General features: G+C 52.4%; 1 protein-coding gene across 1 annotated transcript in view; it reads left to right on the forward strand.

Moving 5' to 3' along the window:
- Window positions 1-12,628: 12,628 nt before the first annotated feature.
- MLPH (melanophilin) overlaps window positions 12,629-22,856 on the forward strand; it is a 43,143-nt gene continuing 32,915 nt past the window's right edge. The window contains exons 1-2 of the mRNA XM_032857578.1: window positions 12,629-12,871; window positions 19,229-19,358. Coding sequence (XP_032713469.1) covers window positions 19,249-19,358 — 110 coding nt within the window. The 5' untranslated portion in view covers window positions 12,629-12,871; window positions 19,229-19,248. The remainder of the gene's footprint in view (window positions 12,872-19,228; window positions 19,359-22,856) is intronic.

Raw genomic sequence — 22,856 nt, forward strand, 5'->3', positions numbered from 1 at the left:
TGAAGGCACTGAGCCAGGGATCTTGACCCTGTATGTTGGGATGGAGGGAAATCCCAGAACTCCCATTCCCCTACCCCCGCCCCGCCCCTACGCTCTAAAGGCCCAAGGATTCCCTAAACTGCACTCCTGAGATCAGAAAGCTTGGTGATGCAATAAGGCTGCTGGTCCCATGATAGCCCACTGAGGGGGTGACTCCCCAAGGGGCCCAGCACAGGAGGGTTTGGACTACCAGCAAACCAGACAGGGGCACCGGGAGAGGCAGGAGAGGAGATTCTTTAGAATCTGATATTAAAAACAAACAAACAAAAGACAAAAAAAAAGGCAATCAAGCAACTACCATGGATAAAAACACAGGGTGCTAAATTTCTATAACTTAAGGGCTCCTGGGTGGTTCAGCCCGTTAAACTTCAGACTCGGGTCTCGGGTTTCAGCTCAGGTCATGATCTCAGGGTCCTGGGATCCAGCCCCACACTGGGCTCCCTGCTCATCTCAGCGGAGAGTCTGTTTCCCCCTAACTCTCATGCTCTCACTCTCTCTCTCTCTCTCTCTCTCTCTCTCAAATAAATAAATAAAATCTTTAAAATAAATTAAAATAAAAGTCCGTAACTTATCTACACCTTGGTCTAGTCTTGTGTTGACTCACACGGCCGGGAGGGGTAAGAGCAGGGTCACCTAACACATTCACTGTCCTGGGTTTATGGAATGCCGTCAGGTCCCCATGAGGTCCCTGTTGCCGCTGATCCACCATACAGTATGGTTTGTGTTGAGGGTCTCCCAGTAAAAGGGCATGAGGCTGGGGGTTCTGCCTTCCAAGGCATCAGAAACCCCTGGGGTTCCATAGGGAAGGACTGGAGAACAGAGGGCGAGCATTTTCTAGTTTCTCAGCTGCTGCAGACATCTGCCAGGGGTGGAGGCCACTGGGCCACAGTCAGCCCCACCAAAGGGGCAGATGTGCAAGGGTGGGGCGCCTGCATGCTTGTGAGGGGCTCACCCCCAGCAGAAACCACATCTCTGCCTTTAATTATGCATTTGAGTAAAACTGGATGCAAGCTTGTTGGCAGCAATGGAAAGTCTTCAAGGCCCCAGCCAGGCCTGGATGGGGGGAGGCGAGGCTTAGGAGGAGGAAGGCGTGGGGAGGGAGCCCTGCTAGTGAGAGGATGAGATGCCCTCTTGCCCACGCTGCACTGAAATCTCACTCGCTCAGCCCAGACCTCATCCGAGCTGCACGGGGCCCTATTTCACACTCCACAGCACTTTGGAGTGCCAGAGCACGGAATTGTGTCCCAGTGTTAAAGGTGGGGAAGCTGAGGCTCTAAGGGGCAGGAGTGTGGGCTCTGGTGCCAGCTGGCCTTAGCAGGATGACTGCCCTGGCCCTGACTGCCCCTTTAAGGCAAGATGTCAGCCACTGAGTGCCCTGGAGTCCACTGGCCATAGGCCTCCGTCACTCCCTCTCAGTGCAGAAAAATCAGGGGGCAATGGCCCAATGGCGGGCTTGGGACTGCGCCTCTGCTGTCCCTAAGGCCTTGCCTCTCAGGGCTCCCTGGGTCCCTTCTCACTCTGCCATCCAGGGAAGGAAGCTGGAGGGAGCAGCCACAGGTCCTGGCACTGTCAGAGATCAGCCCTGGAGGGTGCCTCCAAGTTCCATTCATTGCTGTGTCTCCTGCAAAGGTGGACATATGGTCAGAACACAGGCAGAAGGGCAGAAAGTAGAGGAAGGGACGGAGGACGTCTCATTGTGATAAGCACTGCCCTGAGGGTTTTTACACAAAGCCTTAAAATCCTAGAAAATAGCCATAATAAAGACAAAGAAAATATTAGCCACTTAGGTTTATTGGGCCAGATGCCAGGAAGGCAAGGTGTGCGCATCCCTGGTCCACCTCGTTTTTAGTGTGCATCTCAGACAAGCGTTCTCCCTGCCATTCAGTCCTCTGGGAGACGGGGACAGCGTGGGCACCCTCCTTGTGTGTGGTGTGGGGAGGGCCTGAGACTGTGTGCGTCAGTCCTGTAGGACAGCACCGTGGCTGAGGGAATGGTCACCAACATCCTAACGTAATAGTAGACAGTTGGCTCCTGGAAAGCCTTCCGAGATCACACAGCCAGTGGTGACATCCTGCAGGGCTTCCTGGTTCTGACTATCTGCGGTTAATAAGCCAATGATTTGGAAGCGGCCATTGAAGCACTTTTGGGACACTGATGTCTGCAGCCTATTCATGACAACTGCTCTCAATGATCAGATAATTCCAACATCAGGTTCATCTAAGCACTAGCATTCATGCCCTGTCTCTGCCCCATGCCAGTGGTTTTCCTGGATCTTGGTATCACAGGGATTTTGTGCTATATCCTGGACATTTGGGTTATTGATCCCAACAAAATCTATTTTTAGCAGATAATCACCTACTTCTGTGGAGGCAAGGACAGCCTAGTCTTCTGGGTTCAAGGCACATCTTGCAAGTGTTCTTCTTTTTTCCAGTGTTGCTGGGGCTGCTGCCCTGTCCCTCCTGATATCATCTGTGGGAGTAGAAGGCACTGCCCTGAGCCACCTGTGTCACTGAGTAAACTTCTGCAGGAAGGGGCAAAAGCCACGGGGTCCAGGTATCCTAATGCCACTGGGCCGAGGGCAAGGAGGTACATGGCTTCTCGGGCCCCGCTGCTGCAGGCAGCATCTGTGCGCAGGTGGGCCACTGGGGATCCTGTCGTGGGGGACTGAGACAGTTGCTGCTCACAGATCGTACTGCTTGCTGGTGCTGGGTTGTTGAGCGAGGCTGGACTGTTCACTGAGTCTCCATTGGGTTCCCCTTTCTCAGTGTCTTAGCCAGAGAAACTGGGCTTTTTGAGGTTTTCTTTTAAGCTTTGCCTGTGGAAGGTTCTGACTGCAGGTCTTCTGGGACCCAGATAAAAAGAAAACCCATGGAGTGTCAATCTTCTGGCCCTGAGATCCTCAGCCCTTCTACCTTCTTCCACCCAATGCTCAGAGTCCTTTGATCATTGTCAGTTGAGTATTTTCCAAGGTATTAGATTATTTTTAGAATAGAGGAGCAGAGGAAAGGGTGTCCAACATCTTTTTCCGGAATCAAAATCCCAAGTCCTTTATAATTGCATATTCCAACCTATCTCTCACCAGCTCCCACTAAGTGCCCCAAAATACACACCAGTTCCACCAGGCTGGTTGGTGTCCTCAGGGGATGGTTCCATATAAAGGGCTCATCATCAGTCAGATAGGCAGCAAAAAAATAGATCAGCCTTGGTGAGATGAAGCCCATGCTGCTGGACCACATTGCAGACACCCAGGTGAACCAAGACAGAGGCCGTCCTCCACAGGATGCCCAGTACCTCTTCTGGTTCAGCGGCTCTTCTGCAGTAGATGGTCTCAAGTGGGCATTGACCTGAGATACTGATTCACACGTGGCGACTGCCGCCATCTTGGATCTTGGGAGAGGCTCATGCCTCTTGTCTCCAATCTTATCTTATTTCCTCTGGTTCCCTCTAGTCCCCTAGCCAACCAGAGAGGCTTGCATCATTGCCTTGACCTGCTACAGAAGAGAGTCCCCCCATGTTCTGAGCCCGACTCAAACCTGTCAGCCTTCCAATTCGCTTGCCAACAGGATTGGAGCCCTATTCCCAAGTGAGGCATACGCTACCTTCAAAACCCAGAGGTTCGTCAGGTGCTGGTGGCTGTCTGTCGTAGGGGCCACAAAGTAAATAACTTGCCTTTACCTTAAAAGGCATATACCAGCCTACTCTAGATCATTGGACCCCTGAAAACTTCCCCCAAAGTTGCATACATCTGAGTCTTTTGTATTTGCTTCCAGCTTCTAATACTGTCTTAGCTGGGCAGCCAGCATCTTGCCACTTCTGACATGCCAGGTCTAATCAGAAAAATATCAGTATGTTGGACAGGCACGTTCAAGGTTACAGAGGATTATATTAAGACACAGATCAAAGAGTTAGGATAGCCCTGAGACAGCAAAGCGGGGGTATGCTGCTTCCTTCCTCTTTCCTGATGAGCATCAGCTCGGGCTCTGTATCCTATCGCCCTCCAAAGGTGGAGTGTTCACCTTCACCCAGTACACAGTTACTCAGGTCAACAGCGATAGGCCCCCTGGGGGGAAGGAATGTGGACTATTTATGGTATATATCATAGTGACACTGTAAGGTCTGTTCTCCAGGGGCCTGGCTTCTCCTTTAGTCAGTGGGCTCTGAGTCTGAAAACTAACTGAGATCTGGACACTAGGGGAGGGATGGGGACTGTTCACTGGACTTTTCACTGCAGCATGTGATATTAGCCCTCTGTTCACCAGTTCCTGAATTCTTCTGCATATACCCATCAAGCAATGTTCTGGTTGGATGCTCGTTTTTTGAGTCCCAAGGAATGCCATGGTTCCTTAGCCAGCCCCACTGATACCAACGGACCAGTGGCTCATGATCACATTTCTGGATATTCTGTCATTATGTTAACTTAACCCACCTTGCCTCTGTTAACTGAGCACCTCCACCTAAACTCTATTTGACGATCTCAGCCTCCCCTTTGACACTAGGAGGTGAAGTCTTGTGGCGTTAGCTACTGTCTACACTAATGGCATTGATATGCAGAGATACCCCTCATAGGTGTGTCCCTTGCTGCCTTGGTGAGGGAAGTGTCTTCTGGGCCCTCCCAGGGAACACAGTCAAGTGGTAGAGCCTTCAGCCTCACGTAATAAATCCACTCACACATACCTACTTCCCCAAACTGTCTCCATTCTCTCTCAACGCTAGCAAGAGAACCACAGCACGCACACCTCACTTACACATGCCCAAGTTTGCAGGCCCACTTTGGCTGTGTGTTTGAGTAATTCCCAAGCATCCTTGCTGAGAGGTCCGATCCTAGGGCATAGCCAAGCTCTCCCAAATCAGTAAACTCAATTCGTTATCTTCAGCATCCACACCCACACATTTCCCGGCTGCTCAACGACACATCCAAGCCAGGACCAGTGCCCACATCCGTGAAGATGTTGTTTATGCCTAGAGCAGGAATTTTCTTTTCCCACTTGGGCTGGTCACTGGTCTAGAGGAAAGAAGGACAGGTGAGAACAAGTCTTGAGAACAAGCATCCCATCGCAGACATCTAGCACTAGGAACGTGTCCACACAATGTCCAGGTACCAGCACTGTGGGGGAAGGGGAGAGCTGCTTCTTTATGCCCACAAGTGTTCTGGAGAATCTGGGTGTTCAAGCTCAGACTCATCCACCCAAATGTCCCCATGCTGGGTCATGGGATGCCAGCACTCCCCTATCAAGGCCCTGGCTATAGCACAGAAAACCTATCCAGGGTGTTCTCTTTGTCGCTCTGACACACATTTGCCAGATGTCAATACGAGATGACCAGTAAAACTTGAATTTCAAAAAACAATGAATATTTTAGTAAAAATATGTATGTCTCACAAAATACTTAGGACATACTTACACTTGAAAAATAAAACTGTTCATAGTTAACCTACAATGAGCATTTAAGGAGCCAACTCCTACCTTCTCTGGAAAGCCTACACTGGCACCTTACAATTAAATGTTGGTGCTGGGTCTGATCACCACTTTCTGCCCTAAGGTGTCAAGAGATAGGGATGTCTTTCAACATCGCCAGGAGGGCTCCCAGCTCCCACAGCACACCCTGGGAGACACCAGCCCCTGCCATTCTGTCCCCAGGTATACATTTGGTTTTTATTACAGTTTTTAAGTGGCTTTAAATACCTGAAGATTCTAATCAAGTGTCTCCAGAACCCTGAAATACATTTATAAAACTAACTTCAAAACTGGGGAGCTATTCCAGGCTCCTGGGCAAGTCTGATCTGGCCAGTTTGGAAGGTTAACTTGGGAGGGACGGAGGACAGGAGGGAAGGCACAGAAGCAGGCGGATGTCAAGTTTCTACCCTGAACCAAAGGCCTATCTGTGCTCCCCGAAACAAGAGTGCCCACCTGGGCTTGGGGGGCCAGGAGCTGTGGGAGAGGGCTGGGCATTTGAACTGGGTTTGGGGTGCAGGTGGCTAGTTAACGAGAAGACTGGGAAGAGTATGGGGGTAGGGGAAGGGCAGGGTGAGGGTCAGTGGGCGCAGGGCGGAGGGAGGATGGGGCGAGGTGCTGCTGGAATCTTACTCCTGGTTTTGGGTTGGTTCCCAGTTGTCACTGACCTCAAGCCCTTGCCAGCCTCTGGACATCCTGCGAGGGTCCGGGTGGCAGCAGCCCAAGGGAGCGAGCGTGTGACAGGTTTCCTTAGCAACACTGCAAATGTTCAGGAACATTCAAACAGGAGTGTAATGTGAAATATGAAAGCACAGCTTATGCCATTGAAACTAAAATGAAGTCATTCTATGAGGCATGGACTTGAGGAAGGGGTGGGAAGGGTCATTACCGCAGTGCCTGATGTGACCGTGGAGACATGGGAGCACGGGTGACGACCGCCACACCCAGCGCGGTCCACACTCTAGGGCCAGGCGCTCCCGAGCTGTGTGTGGCTGGTGACACCCTGGGGGCCTCTGGCTTGGAACGCCTGGGTCTGCCCCTCACAGGCTCCTGCCTCTGGCTGTGCTGCCTGATGGAGAAGTCCTCTTCCTGCTGTGCTGGGCGCTGCAGGGACCGGGCTCAGGGACACCCACACCTGGGCTTGACCCTGACCGCACCACTCTAAGCCTGTGGCCTTTGGGCAGGTGTCTCAGCTTCCTCGCCTGCACAACCCCAGGGACACCGGGTGGGTCATGTGCCTAACACAAAAGATGTTGACACAGCAGGCACCCACAGTGCCCACTTGGCACACAATAGGTCTCCAGTGAGGTCCCACTCTCCTCCCTTCAGAAGGGGGTCTTTTGAGAGTAGAGCATAAAACCTTATGGCCTGAATCCTTTCCCTTCAGCTCAAACCATTTCTGCTCAGTTCCCAAATCCTCAGGAGTGAAAGTCCCTAATTACACTAAGCAAGGGAGAGCATGTACTCATTGGCCCAAGTTTCATGTGATCTGAAGCTTCCAGAACCCTGAAAGCCCGAGTGTTCTGATGGTGTTAGAGTCACGGGTTTCATTCCTCAGGAGACTTCATTCTCTTCTGGCTTGGCTTCTCTGGCTAATTAGAGCTTCTTCTAAGCTCTAAGCAATATCAAAAATATCAAAACCTAATTCTTTGTGTGTTCAGGTGAGGAAAAGCACGTTGCCAAAATGAATTTGCAGATTCTATGTTTCTGAGAACTTGAACCTGGGGTAGGCAGGCAAATGAAATTCTGTCAGGCTTTGAGTAGAAGGAAACTCTCTCTTGCCCTCGAACACAATCTTCCTGGGGAGGGAAAGCCAAGATGACCTCAGAACAACTCAAGAGAGAGGCGGAGTCTCTGCATTGGGGGCCGGGCTCTCACAACACAGTAAGGGCCGGTGAGTGGCAGGAGCAAGAGGAGAAGGATCCAGACGCTTCGGGCTTCAGTGAGGCTGGTGAGCCTGGTGTCAGCCTCTCCCCAGCAGACCCCGTTCCCCAGGAGGGTGCCAGGAGCACAGGGCGGTAGGGGCAGAGCTCTGTTTGGAAAATGCCCATCAGTCAAAGTTAAAATCAAGGGCAACATCATTTGCAACGACATGGATGGAGCTAGAGAATATAATGCTAAGTGAAATAATTCAATCAAAAAAAGAGAGAGAAAGAGAAAATAAGTCAATGAAAGAAAGACAAATACCATATGATTTCACTCATATGTGGAATTTAAGAAACAAAACAAACGAGCACAGGGAGAAAAAAGAGGGAGAGACAAACCAAGAAACAGACTCTTAACTCTAGAGAACACACTGATAGGGACTAGAGTGGAGGGGGTGGGGGATGGAGGAAACAGGTGATGGGGATGAAGGGGGCACCTGCTGTGAGGGGCACAGGGCATTGTAAGGAAGTGTTGAATCACACATTGTACACCTAAACTAACTAGTATTATACTACAGGTTAACTAACTGGAATTTAAATTAAAACTTTTTTAAAAAGTCAAGGGCAGGGGTGCCTGGGTGGCTCAGTCGGTAAAGTGTCTGCCTTCAGCTCAGGTCATGATCTTAGGGTCCTGGGACCCAATTTGGGCTCTCTGCTTAGCGGGGAGCCTGCTTTTCCTCTCCATCTGCCCCTCCCCACCGCCACCTGCTCATGCTTTCTCTCTCTTGTTCTCTCTCACTCTCTCTCTCAATAAATAAATAAAATCTTTTAAAAGTAAAAATTTTAAAAATAAATAAAAAATCAAGGGCAACATGAAAACACATAATCATGATTACCAAACAATGTTTATTCAACAAGTCGTTATCAAAGGCCTACTATGTGCCAAGCACCATGGAAGGAGGCAGGCACACCAGAGTTCATGAACATTGTGGTCCTTGGGCTCCCAGAGCTTAGAGTTGGGGAACAAAGATGTGAATCAGGTCACCACGTACATGGCAGGTAAATTATGGGAGTGTTTCTGCAGGAACGTGCAGGGAATAACAGAGTCCAATGGTGGGGAGGGCTAGAGGCCCAGAAAATGCTTTTCTAAGGGAGGATTGTAGAACTAAGAACCAAGAAGGGAGGAGGACCAGAGCAGGGGAGGGGAGGGGCGCCATCCAAGGAGGGGATGGATGGGAGTCAGCAGACAAGTGCTTCCCAGTGGTCCTGACCCCACAAGAAACACAGGTCAGTGTGTGTCCTCCAAAGTGTGGGGGACGGCTCCAAGGCCTCCTGCCCTGAAGAGCTGGCTGAAACAGCGTCAGGCAACACCTCCCCAAAGGCCCTGTGATTCCCTGCCCAGCCCCACAAGCCAGAAGAATGCTCCCTAAAATGGGATTTTTCCCAATTTTCCAGATTCATAAAAGAAAAAAAAGTCATTCGATATCTGATGAAAACACATTATCTTGTAACTCACAGGTAGTTTGCTGGACATGGCTGGGGTTTGGGGAAGTATTCTGCATATGTTCAATTTTCCATATGTTCACCTCGAAAAAATCCACATGCCCCTGTTAGCCCAATGCCAAACTGGCCCAGAGGCATCAGAAGAGGGGAGAATGAGGGGTGGATTTTAACAGCCTCCTGCAGGGAGCTAGAGAACCCAGGAGGGGCACATGGGTCAGGGACAGCAGGCCTTTCAGCACAAATCCTGGACTCAGTCATCTTGTAGAGATTGTAGGACACTCCCTGGTGGGCCAGGGGTCTCCTTTCCCCTGGTCCCTGGCTATGAGCAGAGTTCAGGCTAAGTCCAAGCCCAGCCTTCCGTGATACTTGCCCGAACACTAGCCCTGGAGATGGGGTTCTGATGGTGTTAGAGTCACGGGTTTCATTCCTCAGGAGACTTCATTCAAGGCTTCTCCTCTGATGGCCATCTTCCATGCTGAGCATCCTTCTGGAATGGCCAAGACAATGATCCTTCCCTCCTTGTACTCTCTGCCCCTAGATCTCTACAACAAAAGACAGGGTCTCCAGACAGCGGCCATGAAGACAGGACAGTGGAGAGGAGCCCTCCACTGCCCTCTGGTGTCCAACCATCAACCAGATTTCCCAAGAGTCATGGTGGCTTAGTGAGAAGCTCTCTGCTAGAGAGGGAAAAGGACCCTGGGTGTATAGGCTTCTTCTCTGGGCATCAGTTTCCTAATCAGTAAGAGACATAAAACACTAATTCAAAAGGTATATGCACCCCTCAGTTTACTGCAGCATTACTAACAATAGCCAAGATATGGAAGTAATAGTGTCCATCAATAGATGAATGAATAAAAAAGATGTGGTATACAGATATATACACACAGTGAACTACTACTCATCCATAAAAAAGAATAAGAACTTGACTTTTGTGACAACAAGGATGGACCTAGAGCGTATTATGCTAAGTGAAATAAGTCAGATAAAGACAAACACCATGTGATTTCACCTAGATGTGGACTCTAAAAAAAAAAACAAAAAACAAATGAGCAAACAAAACAGAAAGAAACTCATAAATACAGAGAACAAACCGATTGATGCCAGAGGGGAGGGGACAGGGAGATGAGCAAACAGGTGAAGGGGATGAAGAGGTACAAACTTCCAGTTATAAAACTACTAAGTCATAGGGATGAAGAGTACAGCCTAGATGTACACACATACAGTATTGTAACAATGTTGTTACATTGTAACTGTTAAATGGTAACTGCACTTACCCTGATGAGTGGAGCATAATGTACAGAATTGTCCAATCACTACACGCTACGTCTCTGAAACGCATATAACATTATATGTTAACTGCTCTTCAATCACTCAATCAATCAACAGACAGGATTAGCCACATAGTGTTGAGGAAGACAACACCAGCAAGTGAACAAGGCAGGATAGTCCCAGGGGCAGGGGCAAATTATCAGGGAGCCACAGGTTACCACCAAGGGGAGCCCCGAGAAGCTGGGGAGCAGATGGAGGTGGGCAGAATCCCAAAGGTGAGGACTGGGCAAGGCAGGAATGTCAGGGGGAGGAGAAGCAAGGACACCCAAGATCCTGGCCATGAGCCACCAAGTGCCCCAGCTAACCTCTCTCTCCTCTCTTCCCTGTCCCCTCCCCATTTCCCCTAAATAGCTAATATAGGAAATCAAGACGTTCTAAATTGGATCTTTTGCAATAAAGGATATTACTGAGATGACTGGCAAAATTTGAAAGGGTTCTCATGATTAGAGACAGCAACTTATCACGATTTTGACGGTTAGACCACAGTTAACTGTCCTTCAATAGAAGACTGTAAAATAATTATGATAAACGCAGGCAATGGATACTCTGCAACCATTAAAAAGAATGAACTATTAGAAGTTGTAATAGTTGTAAACTTTTACCAAATCCTCACTGCATAGCAGGTCTCAGCCAAGAGCGTTATGTATATGGATTCAGAACAATTCAGGATGTAGAGGGAGAAGTGAGTCCTGGGGGAGGTTAAGTAACATGCCCTGGGTAACACAGCTGGATGCTAACACACCCAGCCGGGAGTCCAGCTCTCACAGCTGGATCCAGAGTCCATGTACTTAACCACCCACAATAATTCTGGAACAATGCACAAGACCCCATTAGCAATGACTCTGGGGAGTGGAACAGGAGCAGGAGTGGGGAGCAGGAACAAGAGGGAATTTGACTTTTCATTTTATACTGTTTATATTCTTTACCATACATCTTTATCGTGTATCATCACGTATCACCGCTGTACATTCTTTATAACCCACTCATTTAAGTAAATAAACACTAAAGTATAAAAAAAAATTAAAACCCACTTCTGCCCTTAAGGAACTTACAGTCCTGAGGCCAACTTTTAAGAGATTCATTAATTCTACAAGCAATGGTAAATATATGGTAAGGAAATGAAAAAACAGGAATGGGCTCCCATGGGCTAGGGAAGCTGGGCTTTCAGTTGCATTATTTCCACAGCTTGTGCACTCGTGTGCCCACACACACACACACACACACACACACACACCAGTTGAAGATGTTTGGTGAGAGTTCCTATCCTGAAGCAGCCCAAGGGCCTGAAACACCCAATTTCACTTGCAGGGCTTTGCCAGGCACTTATTGCAGCCGCGTTTTGTGGCTTTTGAAAACTCGTTACAAATTATCCAGTGTGACATCGCAATGATCCCATGAGGTCTAGTTTCCTTGTCTGCCAAATGAAGATGGTGGTGTGTCTTCACCTAATAGCATCTATTATGTATTTGTTAATCATCTTATCACCATTTTGTAGCTATGGAAACTGAGTTTAAAAGGTAGTTCCTGCAGCCGGGAGGAGGAGGTGTACTTTTCATTTCAGTGTTTTTTAATGACAAGGGAGAAGGAGGAGGGGAGCACCAACTCCGGAAGAGAGAGGGAAGACGGTGGTCCCCAAACTGTCCCTGGGAATTCCGAAGCACAGGTGGCTGGGGCTGGCGGCGGCGCTTGGGACGGCTGGGTTTGAAGCGGTCCTGAGCTCCTAGTCCGGGCAAGGAGGGTGCGGGGAGCTCGGGGGATGTTCTCCCCGACCGTGTCCTCCGATGGCACCCCGTCTGGTCTGCGCGCCCCATCTGTTGACTCTGCCGAGAGCCGCGACAGTGCAACCCGCAGGACGGTCCTCGGTTAGGCAAGGCCTCGGTGCCGAGCCCGCGCGGGGGATCCTGGCGCTGTGGGCTTCCCGGCCCAGGAGCTTTCCGACGCCGGGCAGGATGTAGGGCGGCCAGAGGTACGGGACCTGCGCGACGAAGCCCGGGACCCCAAGTCCCACTCACCAGTTGGCATTCCCACTTATTAGTCGGTGGCTTTGGGTAAAGCTCTTTCCCGAGTCTCAGTTTCCCCATCGGTAAGGCCAGAGTAAAAAGCGTTCCCCTGCAGAGCTGGGTAGGAATTAAAAGAAGGGCTGCGCGCTCCGAGGGCGCGTTCAGGCGACGGGTCCCCTGGCGCTGAGGGCAGGGCCAAGTCAGCAGCAGCACCCGGCGAAGTCGCAACTCCCGGGTGTGGGCTCAACCCTCCCCTCCCCGCCGCCACCCTTCTCCCAGAGGTTGGCTTGGGGCGCGGAGTCTGGAGTGTTCCCCGGCACCCGCGCCACCCGCGCCACTCGCACCACTCGCGCTGGTCGCCTTTGCTTGCCACCCGGAGGCTCTCCCGGAGCTGGGCGGGACCGGGGGGGGCGGGGCTCGGCCCACGTGACCCGGCTGCACCCGGACCTAGCCCGCACCCCGCGGGGCCGCGCAGATCAGGTGCTCTGCGCCCCGCGCCCTGCCTCGCCCCCCTGCGCCCTACCTGGCCCGGTGCTCCCCGCGCCCTCCCTGGCCCGGACCATCCTGCTTTGCCCCAGAGCGCCCGGACCCGACGCTCTACCTGGTCGCCTTTCTTCCCTTGCCGGACCAGAGAGAGCAACCCCGGGGACAGGGCCAGGGCCTGCCCGTCCCTAGAAAGCAGCTGGTGAGTGCAGTCAGAAGGGGGAACGACGACGCCAGTCCGGATGGTGCCCAGGACTGGGGGCCCAGGCGTAGGGAGGGTCGGTGGTGCTGTGTGCAGCTCCGAGTGGTGAAAATGCCCAGGGCGGGGGTGGGGCTCCCAGGCCCTGGTCCAGGCTGTTGAGGCCGGCGCTCCCTTTCCACCAAACCCAGGTCTCAAGGATACCCTGATCAGACTGCTGGGTTTTCAGGGAGCCCATTTTGGACAAAACAGTGCTTTCAATCAGAGCCTGCAGCAGTCCCAGCGCGTCCAGGGCTGAGGTTTCGGTCAACGGAGGGGACCCAAGGCTGGATTCCCAGGGGCCCAAGGACTTCTGATGAAAGTCTTCCACCTCCACTGCAGGGCTGATTTGGGGGGAAAGAGCCCTGATGATGTTTTGCCACGGGAGGGGGTCCTGACCTTCCTCTTGCTTTCCAAAAGCCCCAGCTTTATTATAGTCATCTTTGTTTACAGAGAGCACTCCCCGCTTCAATCCCCCCATTTGCCTAGTTCCAGAGATATGGACAACCCCCCCCCCCCACGACCCCGTGGATGATGGGCATGGCATAGTGGACACGGGACCCAGGTCCTGGCCTGAGCTAACCCTCCCTTATAAATCCCCTATAGTTTCCCAGGCTTAGTTAGACACCTGTTTCCCACTAACCTTAACCCAGTATTGAAAACTCTATTTTCAGTTGGGCGTCTACTTTTTCTTTTAATATGGTGTGTTTTTTTTTTTAATCATATTTACATATTTTTTTCTGAGAGGTCCAGATGGTAATGGGGTAGGTGTGGCCCACACGAGCCCATTATATGCCAAGGCAGGCACTGGCCATGTCTGGGAGGCCCGCAGAAAGGGCAAGGGCTTGACGCCTGTAGGGAGCGTTGGATCCAGCTCCTTCACCTCTTTCCTGGATGTCCCCGCCTCCACGTCATTGTTGGGCCACTCAGAGGACCCTAGCCAAGCCACAACTTTCCTGGGCAAGAGCCCCATCCCCTTCCAAATCCCCAGGGCCTCCCCCACATCCAAAAAATGGGCACGGTGGTAGATGCTCTGGAGGACTGACTGAGGACAGTTCCAGGATCACGGAAAAGAAGTCAGTGGGTCTTACTGATTAAGACATTAGAGACTGAGACATGAAAACCAGCTAATTGGGTCTGCTGGGGGGCTTGGGGTGGTAAGGAGGTTTCAGAGCCCTGAAGGCTAACGGGAAAGGTGACTTCAGTGCCCTTGGATGACAACATGGTGCTTGCTTGTGTGTGTGTGAGCCACATGGTTGGGTCAGCCTTCTGGGGCTGACTATCTTACTTGCTTGAGAAGCAACCCCTGAGGAAAAGCTCTGCCCCTCCCGCCATCCTATAGCCTCCCTTTTCTCTAATATTCGGGCAGCTTGCAGGGCTGGAGAGCTCCTGGAGCCCGAACCTGCCCATGACCCAGATGGGAAAGCTGAGATCCAGAGAGGTGGGAAGTTGTCCTATGTCACAGGGCCAGCTGGTACCTGCACCGGGATGGGACCCCAGCTCCTGACCCTTGGCCCTGTCCTCTCCCTGCAGCCTCACCCCTCACCTATTCTTGCTGCAGACACTGGGGCTGAAGCTTTAGCTGCACATGCAGAAGCTATGTCTGTGTATAGATGACAAGCGTCACCGGCAACCGCCCAGAGACCTGAGAGAGCAGAGAGAAGGGACAGTTGGGGGGGGGGGGCGGTTGGCAAGCTATAGAGACCTCCCCCAGTGCAGTTGCTGCTGGAGAAGCAGCACCTTGAGTGGGGGTCTGGGGGAAGCTTCTGGGTGGAAATGCGCTCATTTTGCAGCTGACAAGGGCTGGGGCTTTGGTTGCTTCTAAAGAGCAGCAAGGCTTGGTCGCAGAAATAGCCACACCCGCCAGCGCAGAGGGTGGCATTTGGGAAACAGCCAGCGGGGTCAACACCGAGGGCCCCACAGCTGGCACGTTTGCCTTCCCTTGGGAATGTGTCTTCACCTTTATCAGCAAGGACACCGCCGTGGCCTCGATTCTGAGTCAGAGAGCCTTCCTGCCTCCTTTGGGATTTGGGCATTTCTTGACAAACTTGGACTTGTTTTCCAGCTTTATTTGCTCAGGGCAGGTGACCGCACATAAGTGCCATTGTTCCAAGGCTCAAAGGGCAGCTGACCCAGGAGGTTGGTCAAATCAAATGTCCTGTAGGAGGAGCCCCCACCCACACTTCCCTTGAACTTGGCCAGACTATGAATGCAATTCTTGAACAGAGAAAGAAACATGACGCACCATTGAAATTCAGTGGTCCGCATCTGGGATATATCCACGGTGTAAAACCCATTCCATGGTCTTTGCAACTCTTTTATCACCACGACACCCTTGCTTTTCTCCATTACAACTACAAAACCATTAGGGAGGGCTAACCGTCTCAGAGATTAAAAAGGTGATTAAATCTGAGCAGTGGAACGGGCGAAATTGAAAGCATTTCATGCAGGAACCTCATGACTTGGAGCCCGGCGGAGTTGGCCTTCCTGGCCACACACGCCCTGGGAGGTTCCCCTGGGTGGGGGCAGGGACAAAAGCAGCCCCTCTCCTGGGTGGTGGGTGGGTCCGCAGGCTCTCTGCCCTCGTGCTCCCCCGGGACTGTTGTGGGTGGAGGGGTTCCAGGGGCAGATCGGGGTCTCAGGGAGCAAGCACAGTGTGTAGTGATGGGAGACAGATAATTAGCTGAAGGGCTGTCCCCTCCGTGAGCCCATTTTGTCCCACGGTGTGGCTGTGCCTCTCAGGGGGTTGTCCACAGCAGCATATCAGCCCGAGGCAAGCCACAGGGGGTGCCAGCGACTTTTGGTCTGTGCATTGTAAATGCTCAAGTAGAAAGTATTCTCCATGCAATTTAGGGTTACTTTCTAAAGATAGTGTTCAAAAAGCACTAAAAGCCGCCGCATGTCCTTAATTCACTAAGTGGGAAGACTCAGTCCCGGTAGATGCAGACCCGGATCACAGGCCCTTGGCTCTCAGCCCCTGGCTACGCCCTGAGCCTCCGCCTCCATTCACCCCAGAGCATGGCACAGCCTCCTACAGGCGGATCTGAGCTTTGGAATCCCTCTTCCTTCCCTCCTCGCCCCGCACCCCCGGCTCTCCTGGAAGTTGGGTCAGAGCTCAACATAAGCACTAAGCTCAACTTTTCAGGTGACGTCCAACCGCATGGTGCTTGGTTTGGCTGGGTTAGATCCATGTTTTTCACAATTTAGATCACGTCCATTCTGGCTTTTTAAACAGAGTATAGTGAACATAGGTCACTTCCCATGATAACTCAGCGTCACAATCATAACTTCCAAGAGGGAGCTAAGCCACGGTGCCACCATTTCTGTAGAAGCGGGTGAGGCCGCTTGTCACTCTCGGCCTTCTGGTCCCCCCCTGTGCATATGTCAGCCTGCTTCTGAGGGGCTCACCCACTCTTGGCGGGCACCCCTCCGCCAGAGGTGCCCAGACCCTCCAGGTCCAGTGTGCATCTGGTCCCTGGGGCCTTGATGGTCTTTGCTGTCTGAGCTTGGAAACCAAGAAGCCCTCCTTATGAGCAAGAAGCTCCCAAGAGAAAGAACAGTCTGGGGAGGGGGACCTCGGGGAGGGGAGAGGAAGGATGTGGGAGGGGAGGGGGGCCATGTCCTCAGCATCAGGGGACTGTTCTGGTGAGCTAGTGGCCTTCCCATCCATCCACTTACCAGCCATTGAGCTTGCTCTAGGCTAACTAGGCTTGCACAGCGAGAAGAGTATTCTAGCTTCCTTTTGTTTTGCCTCTCTCCCCCGCCCCTCACTATCTAAGCTTCTTAAAGGAAGCTTGGAATTGTGTGTCTCTTTGGAGAGGAGACAGTGGTAGTCAGCTGACGGTCACGGCTCTCTCACCATGAATGTGCTTCTTAGGATACAATTTTTTTTTTTCAAAACTGGTTTGAGAAAAATGAATCAACCCCAGTCATCCACCAAGAAAGAACTTTTTCTTCCAGTTTTTCAAAAACCAGAAATCGTGTATTCTAGAACGGCAACAGGGAATTTTGTTTTAATGCTTTCTTGTCCAAAAATCTAAATTCAGCTGTCGATGAAAATAGTTTGAATGAGTCTGGCACATTGAGGCGACTTTAGAACGCATCATTCACAGCATGATGCTCAAAGGGGGAAATATTGAGGATTTGGTGCAAAAAAATGAAGAAATTATTTCTCACCAATTTAAGGAACAAGTCAGGGAATATTTTCGTTGAGGGCCATGGGAGCTCTGAGGAAATTTTCATTTTAGATGGTATCTGGATGCTGCCCTGAAAAGGTCACTTGACAAAACTCACCCCTTGTGAAACAAATCCGAGTCCATCCCTGGCCCAGAGCAAGTTTGTTGATGTCTCCATGATGAACATTCAAATGGTCAGCAGCACTGGAAGAGAGCTGCTCCCCAGAATTCAGAAGCAAAATCAAGTTTTCAGTTGGCTTAAAGAATCCCCAGGGAGAGCAGACATATGGGATCTCGAGAAACGGGTTTTAGTCCCCAGTGAAGACTTGTCGAAGTCACACAGAGCTTCTCAAACTCTGTTTCCCCCGGCACAACTGTCACCCAACCCACATCTTCCCCTGAGCCTTGGTGCCTAGAGAAGAGCTGACATGAGTGTGGCAGCCTCGTCCTTGGGCCGAGGGGCAGTGTGCAGGGGGTCAGAGCACTGGGAGCCCAGAACAGTGCCTGCTGCATGCCAGGCAAAGGACAAAGTCTGTGCCTCCTGGAGCTTGACAGGGACGGATGGGACAGCGGCAGTCACAGCAGAAGGTGCAAAGAAATGTTCAAAGGTTGGGCATGATGGGGTGAGCAGGGTGGTCCCCTCTGGGAAGCTCCCCCAACCCTGCTTGCTCAAATCCCTAGGCAAAGTCCTCCCTGGTGTGGTAATGCCTCAGTGGCATGCCCCGTGTGATGGCAGCATTGGCATCTGTGAGGCCCGTGTGATTTCTCTGTGGGAAGAGCCAGCAGGAGGGCCCATCCGTCCCCGTTCTCTGCTCAGCCAACCCCTCAGTGTCCCTGTCCTGCTTCACTAGAGCTTTCCGGCTCAGAGGGGTCCCAGGACCAGCAACATTGGCCCACTCCTGTTTGAACATGACCCCCAACCCCGGGAATCTCATTAAAACACAAATTCTGAATCAGGAGGTCTGGGCAGGGCCTGAAAATCTGTCCATGAGGCACACTGTTGTTGTGTTTTGGGGTTTTTTTAGATTTTATTTATTTATTTGAGAGAGAGTGTGAGAGCCCAAGTAGGAGGAGTGGCAGAGGGAGAAGGAGAAGCAGGGTGCCTGCTGAGCAGGGATCCGGACACCGGCTCCATCCCAGGACCCTGGGATCATGACGAAGGCAGACACTTAACTGACTGAGCCACCCAGGCACCCCATAGGAAGCACTTTGAACAACAGCATGCAAGGTTCTAAGGTTCTACTTATCTTGGCTTTTGGCGTTTGGGTTTTCCTTCCTTGCCCTTTTAGCATTGACTTGGATCTGGCTTATCGTCTACAAATAGGGCATAAAATGACCTGCAGTTTCCTTCCTGGCCAGCAGGTGACCTAGAATCAGGGCATCACACAATGTTAAGGACCCTTAATTCTGTTAAGCAGTTGAATGAAGTCAGGATCTTGGAGGGTGAGGCAGGGATGTCAGGACAGCCCGAGCTGCCGGTGAAGCCAGCGTGCGCCTGGGTTTGCAGCTCCCACAGCCAACCTCCTTCGGGTATACCGAGCTCCCGCTGACCTTGCTGCCCACGGGCTTGGTACCCCGTCATCGGCCTGCACTTCGACCTCACCATGGGAAGAATGCACATCCCCCTCCCCCGCCCCACAGACACTGTAACTTCATAGGCATCACACCAGGGCCACCTCTCAGCAGGCCAGGGCACGCATTGGCCGACTCCGCACCTTGACCAGGAATCTGGGGAGACATTACCTCTTTTCCATGGTGTTGCTCCCCCAGAAGTTCTAAGGCAGAAGCCCCAGGGATGGAGTGCATCTCCAGCATTTCCCCAGCATTTCTGGGGTTCCCGTGGCAGAGCATGGCCTGGGAATGGGGGAAAGCGGGGTGCCCCTAGATACTGACATCACCAACGTTATGTCACATCGGAAGGACAGAGGGCCCTGTGGCTAAGTATGTGAGTCCCAAGGGTGCAGGGATTTCACACATAAATATGACACCTTTAAACTACAGAAATTGGCCTGTTTTAGAAAAGTGTTCCACCCAGGTCCAGACAAACTGCCCAGAACTCAGCGTATTCTGTTTTGCCTCTTACTTTGTGGCTTAGCTGCTGTCCACAGGCTTCCGGGGTGACCACCGGTGATGCTGTCTTTTCCAGGTGTGACCCCGACAAGCAGGATGGGGAGAAAACTGGATCTTTCCAAGCTCACAGACGAAGAGGCCAAGCATGTCTGGGAAGTGGTTCAGAGGGACTTTGATCTGAGAAGGAAAGAAGAGGAAAGACTGGAGTAAGTGTGTGGGGCCGAGCTCCTCTCTCCGGCGTCCTCTGCGGTGGGCGGGGTGGGGGGCCTCGCAGGGTGCCCCGGGACGGGCAGACAGCAGGAAGCATCAGTGTAGGACACGGGACAGGAAGCTGGCCGCTGGGAACCGTCCCCCTTTCTGGGCTTGGCTTCCACCTAATTAAAACGAGGGGATCTGACTTTCTAGCCTGCGAGTAGGTGTTCCCTGAATAGTCTTATTTCCTGTTGACCCAGCTTCAGGGTCATCTTGTCTCCTGAGCCTGGTGATGCTTTGGCCGTGACATAGCAAGCTACAGGTGATAGAATAGCAAAATACCCAGAAGGCCGGAATGGAGCCGTTTTAGGACCAAGGCTGGCTTTGTCTGTCTTTCCAGAGTGCTGGGTGGCACCCATCCTCGAGTGGGCAGCCATGGGTGGAACCAACACCCTCCGCCATTATTTACCCCCCACCCCACCCCACCCCCATAACACTGAGCTGTGCCCTGTGCACCTTTATCATCCTTTCTCGGTGTCCGTGGGGGCTGGTAGTCCTATCAAGGGGACACTGGAGCAAAGATTCAGGGAGGAGGGGGGCAACAAAGCAGATGCCTGAAAGGGCACTCTGGGCAGAAGCAGAGAGCAGGTAGGAGAGGAGTGGGGTGCCAGCGTGTGGGGCCTGGCAGGCCTCTGTGGGACCCGGGCCTTCCGAGTCCCAGCCGCCATCAAGCAGGGGTTGAGACCCGGCTTCTACTTGGTGAACCATGGGCTCCTGAGGAGCGGTCAGGTGGACTTTGTGGGCGGAGCCAGCAAGTCTGCCCACACCCGCATGCATGGGTGCCAAGGGTGACTCCAAGGTCCTGGCCTGAGTAGCTGGGAGGCTGGGTGGTCACCACCTCCCCGGGGGACGGCAACGAGGAGCAGGTTTGGGGGAACCAGGAAGGGGTTCAGACACATTGCGGTTAGGTTGTCTGTGGGACATCAGATGGACAAGTGGATGCCGCATGTGCTGGCTGGGAGCTCAGAAAGGATTGTGGACTTTTCACCAATAGCTGGTTGTTGTCATCACTGTAAATTTAGTGGCTTATCATGCATTCATTTCTCCTGGTTCTGGAGGTCAGAAGTCTGAGTATCAAGATGTCAGGAAGCTCCAGGGAGGAATCTTTGTCTTTGCCTTCCCCAGCATCCAGGGTACCCGCACTCCCTGGCCCCTGGCCCAGCCTCTGTCTCCCGGGCAGTCAGCCTGGCACACCCAGCCCTGACTCCACTTTCCCCCTCCTTGTCCCTCTGCGCCTTGTAAGGACCTGTGATGACACTGGGCCCACCCAGAAAATCCAGAGGAGCTTTCCACCTCAAGACACTTGACTTCATCTCGTCTGCACAATCCCGATATGCACGGTCCCAGGAACTAGGAATGTACACAGTTTTCACGCGGGAGGAGCATTACTCGACTGACCCCAGGGTGTTGTCACCAGGCAGAAGGAGACTCCCCTACAGGAAGGAGTCCAGAGCCCCCAAGGGGACAGAGAAGGACAAGCATTGAGGGGACCTCTGGGTCCCCATGCAGAACAAAGTCCCTGACAAAGGACCAGACACTAAGGGAAACAAGCATGGTGACAGCGGGGAGGGGTCCTAATGCTCCCACACTAGACCTCACACTGGAGCCCTTGGTAGGTCTGGACCTGACCCGACCTCCAAGTCCCATGCAGGGGCGAGAGCTTCCTGCCCTGTGCTCTGTCCTGTCTCCCTCTGCCTCCAATGACCCCTCTTTGCCACATGCTGAAGTCCCTCCCTCTCTTTCCCTTCTTCCTGTGAACACTGCAGCATCCTCTCACTCTTACCAGAACAGTTCCCCTGCCCTGGTCATGACCACTGGGCCCTGACGGGGGCCACACTGTTCGTGCCAGCAAAACCAGCCTACCCCTCCCTCTTGACAGCATCCCCGTCCCCAGGGATGGACCAGATGCTGCCTGCAGGTACCCCAGCTGTTGTCCATGTGTATTTTAAGTGTAAATGGAAACACGGATAAATGTGAAGGAGGGGAACCCAGCTCTCAGGGAGCAGAGGGAGGACCCCCTGGGCCAGGTCGCAAGAGGCAGCCTCTGTCCCAGAGACCCGTGAGCTGGGCTGCTCCTCCTTGGTGTAGACAGCTGAAGTGGGTCTCGCAGAAACCCCTGTGCTTATTGCATGAAGGTGAGTCCCTTCTGATATCCAGCATTCCCCACTGTCATAGTCCTTGGGGCCGTTCACATTGCCAAGAGGAGCCAGGCCCAGCTGGCCTGTCGATGCTGTCGGAAACAGAAGGCTCCTATGGCAATGTGAACCATTATTCCCCCTGTCCTGGGTGCAGCCTGTGGCCCAGGCCAGACCCCCGGGACAGATATGGTCAGGGTGCCCCCTTCACTCAGCAGTACCTGATGCTGTCTGCTCAGAAAAAGATAGTTCTGGAAGAGGGAAGCAGGGGTGTAGGGGGATGAGCCCGCTCTGCTCTGTTGACTGGGCCTGCCCTGTGCTTGGGGTGGGCTTGTCAAATGCCCCCTCCCAGACCAGAGGAGGCTGCCTGGAGGACATTAATGCCATGGAATGTTGTCCCACCTCTGGAAATGTGATCTGCTGAGAGGCTGCGTCGGGGAAGGGCTGTGTCACAGTAATGTTGAGCCAAGGGTGGTGAAGCCCGGGGCCATTACCGTGACCAGTCCCTGTGGCACAAACAGGGATGTAGCAGGTGATACGTTTGGGAAGAAAAGAGTCATTCTGGGAGGGAGGAGGAAGGGAAGGGCTTTTATAGCTCTTACCATTTTTGATGGTTTCGTCTCTCGTTCACTGTGCTGTTAGTTAAATATGCAACACAAACTAAAGCCATCTCTGACCGTGAGGAACATTTGCTGCAGTGTCCCGCTGACCCCAGGCCGCCGCAGGACCCGGGCATGTGGTCCTGAGGCACGGGGATGGACACGATGAGTATCATGAGGTCAGGACACGTGGATTGAATTTCAACCCAGACAGGCAGCTCTGCTGGGAAGGGGCACTGCTCAACCGGCCTAAAAATAAAGACTCTGGGTTCCTGACACCAGAATTGGTTTGACAGAGCGGTTGGCTATCATGTGAGCACTCTAGTTCTCTGATCTTTGAACCAGCTGAACAGAGTAGTCATGGTCCGGTGACCACGAGCTGGTGGCCGTGACAAACTGAGCACCTTGGGAATCGCCCGGTTGGGTTTCTGAAGTCTTTGCTGTCCTCCAGAAGGGATGCCAGATGGAAGGCTTGGCTCAAGGAACCAGCCACAGCCACTGATAGAACCGAGTGAATGGGGAAACAACTGTGAAACCAAGAAACGTGTTCACTAAATGAGAAGAACTTTCCTATCCCGAATACACATCAGGAGGACACAGCGTTTGGGCCTGACTCGCCAGGAGCAAATTTGACACAGAGCCATTTGCTAAACAACTACTGCATAGACCATTTGGAAAACAGACAACAACAGTATTTCTTTTAATATTTACAAGTTAA

Source organism: Lontra canadensis, unplaced genomic scaffold (genome assembly GCF_010015895.1).
Source record: "Lontra canadensis isolate GAN:19392208 unplaced genomic scaffold, GSC_riverotter_1.0 scaffold13, whole genome shotgun sequence".
In the NCBI taxonomy this organism is placed as follows: domain Eukaryota; kingdom Metazoa; phylum Chordata; class Mammalia; order Carnivora; family Mustelidae; genus Lontra; species Lontra canadensis.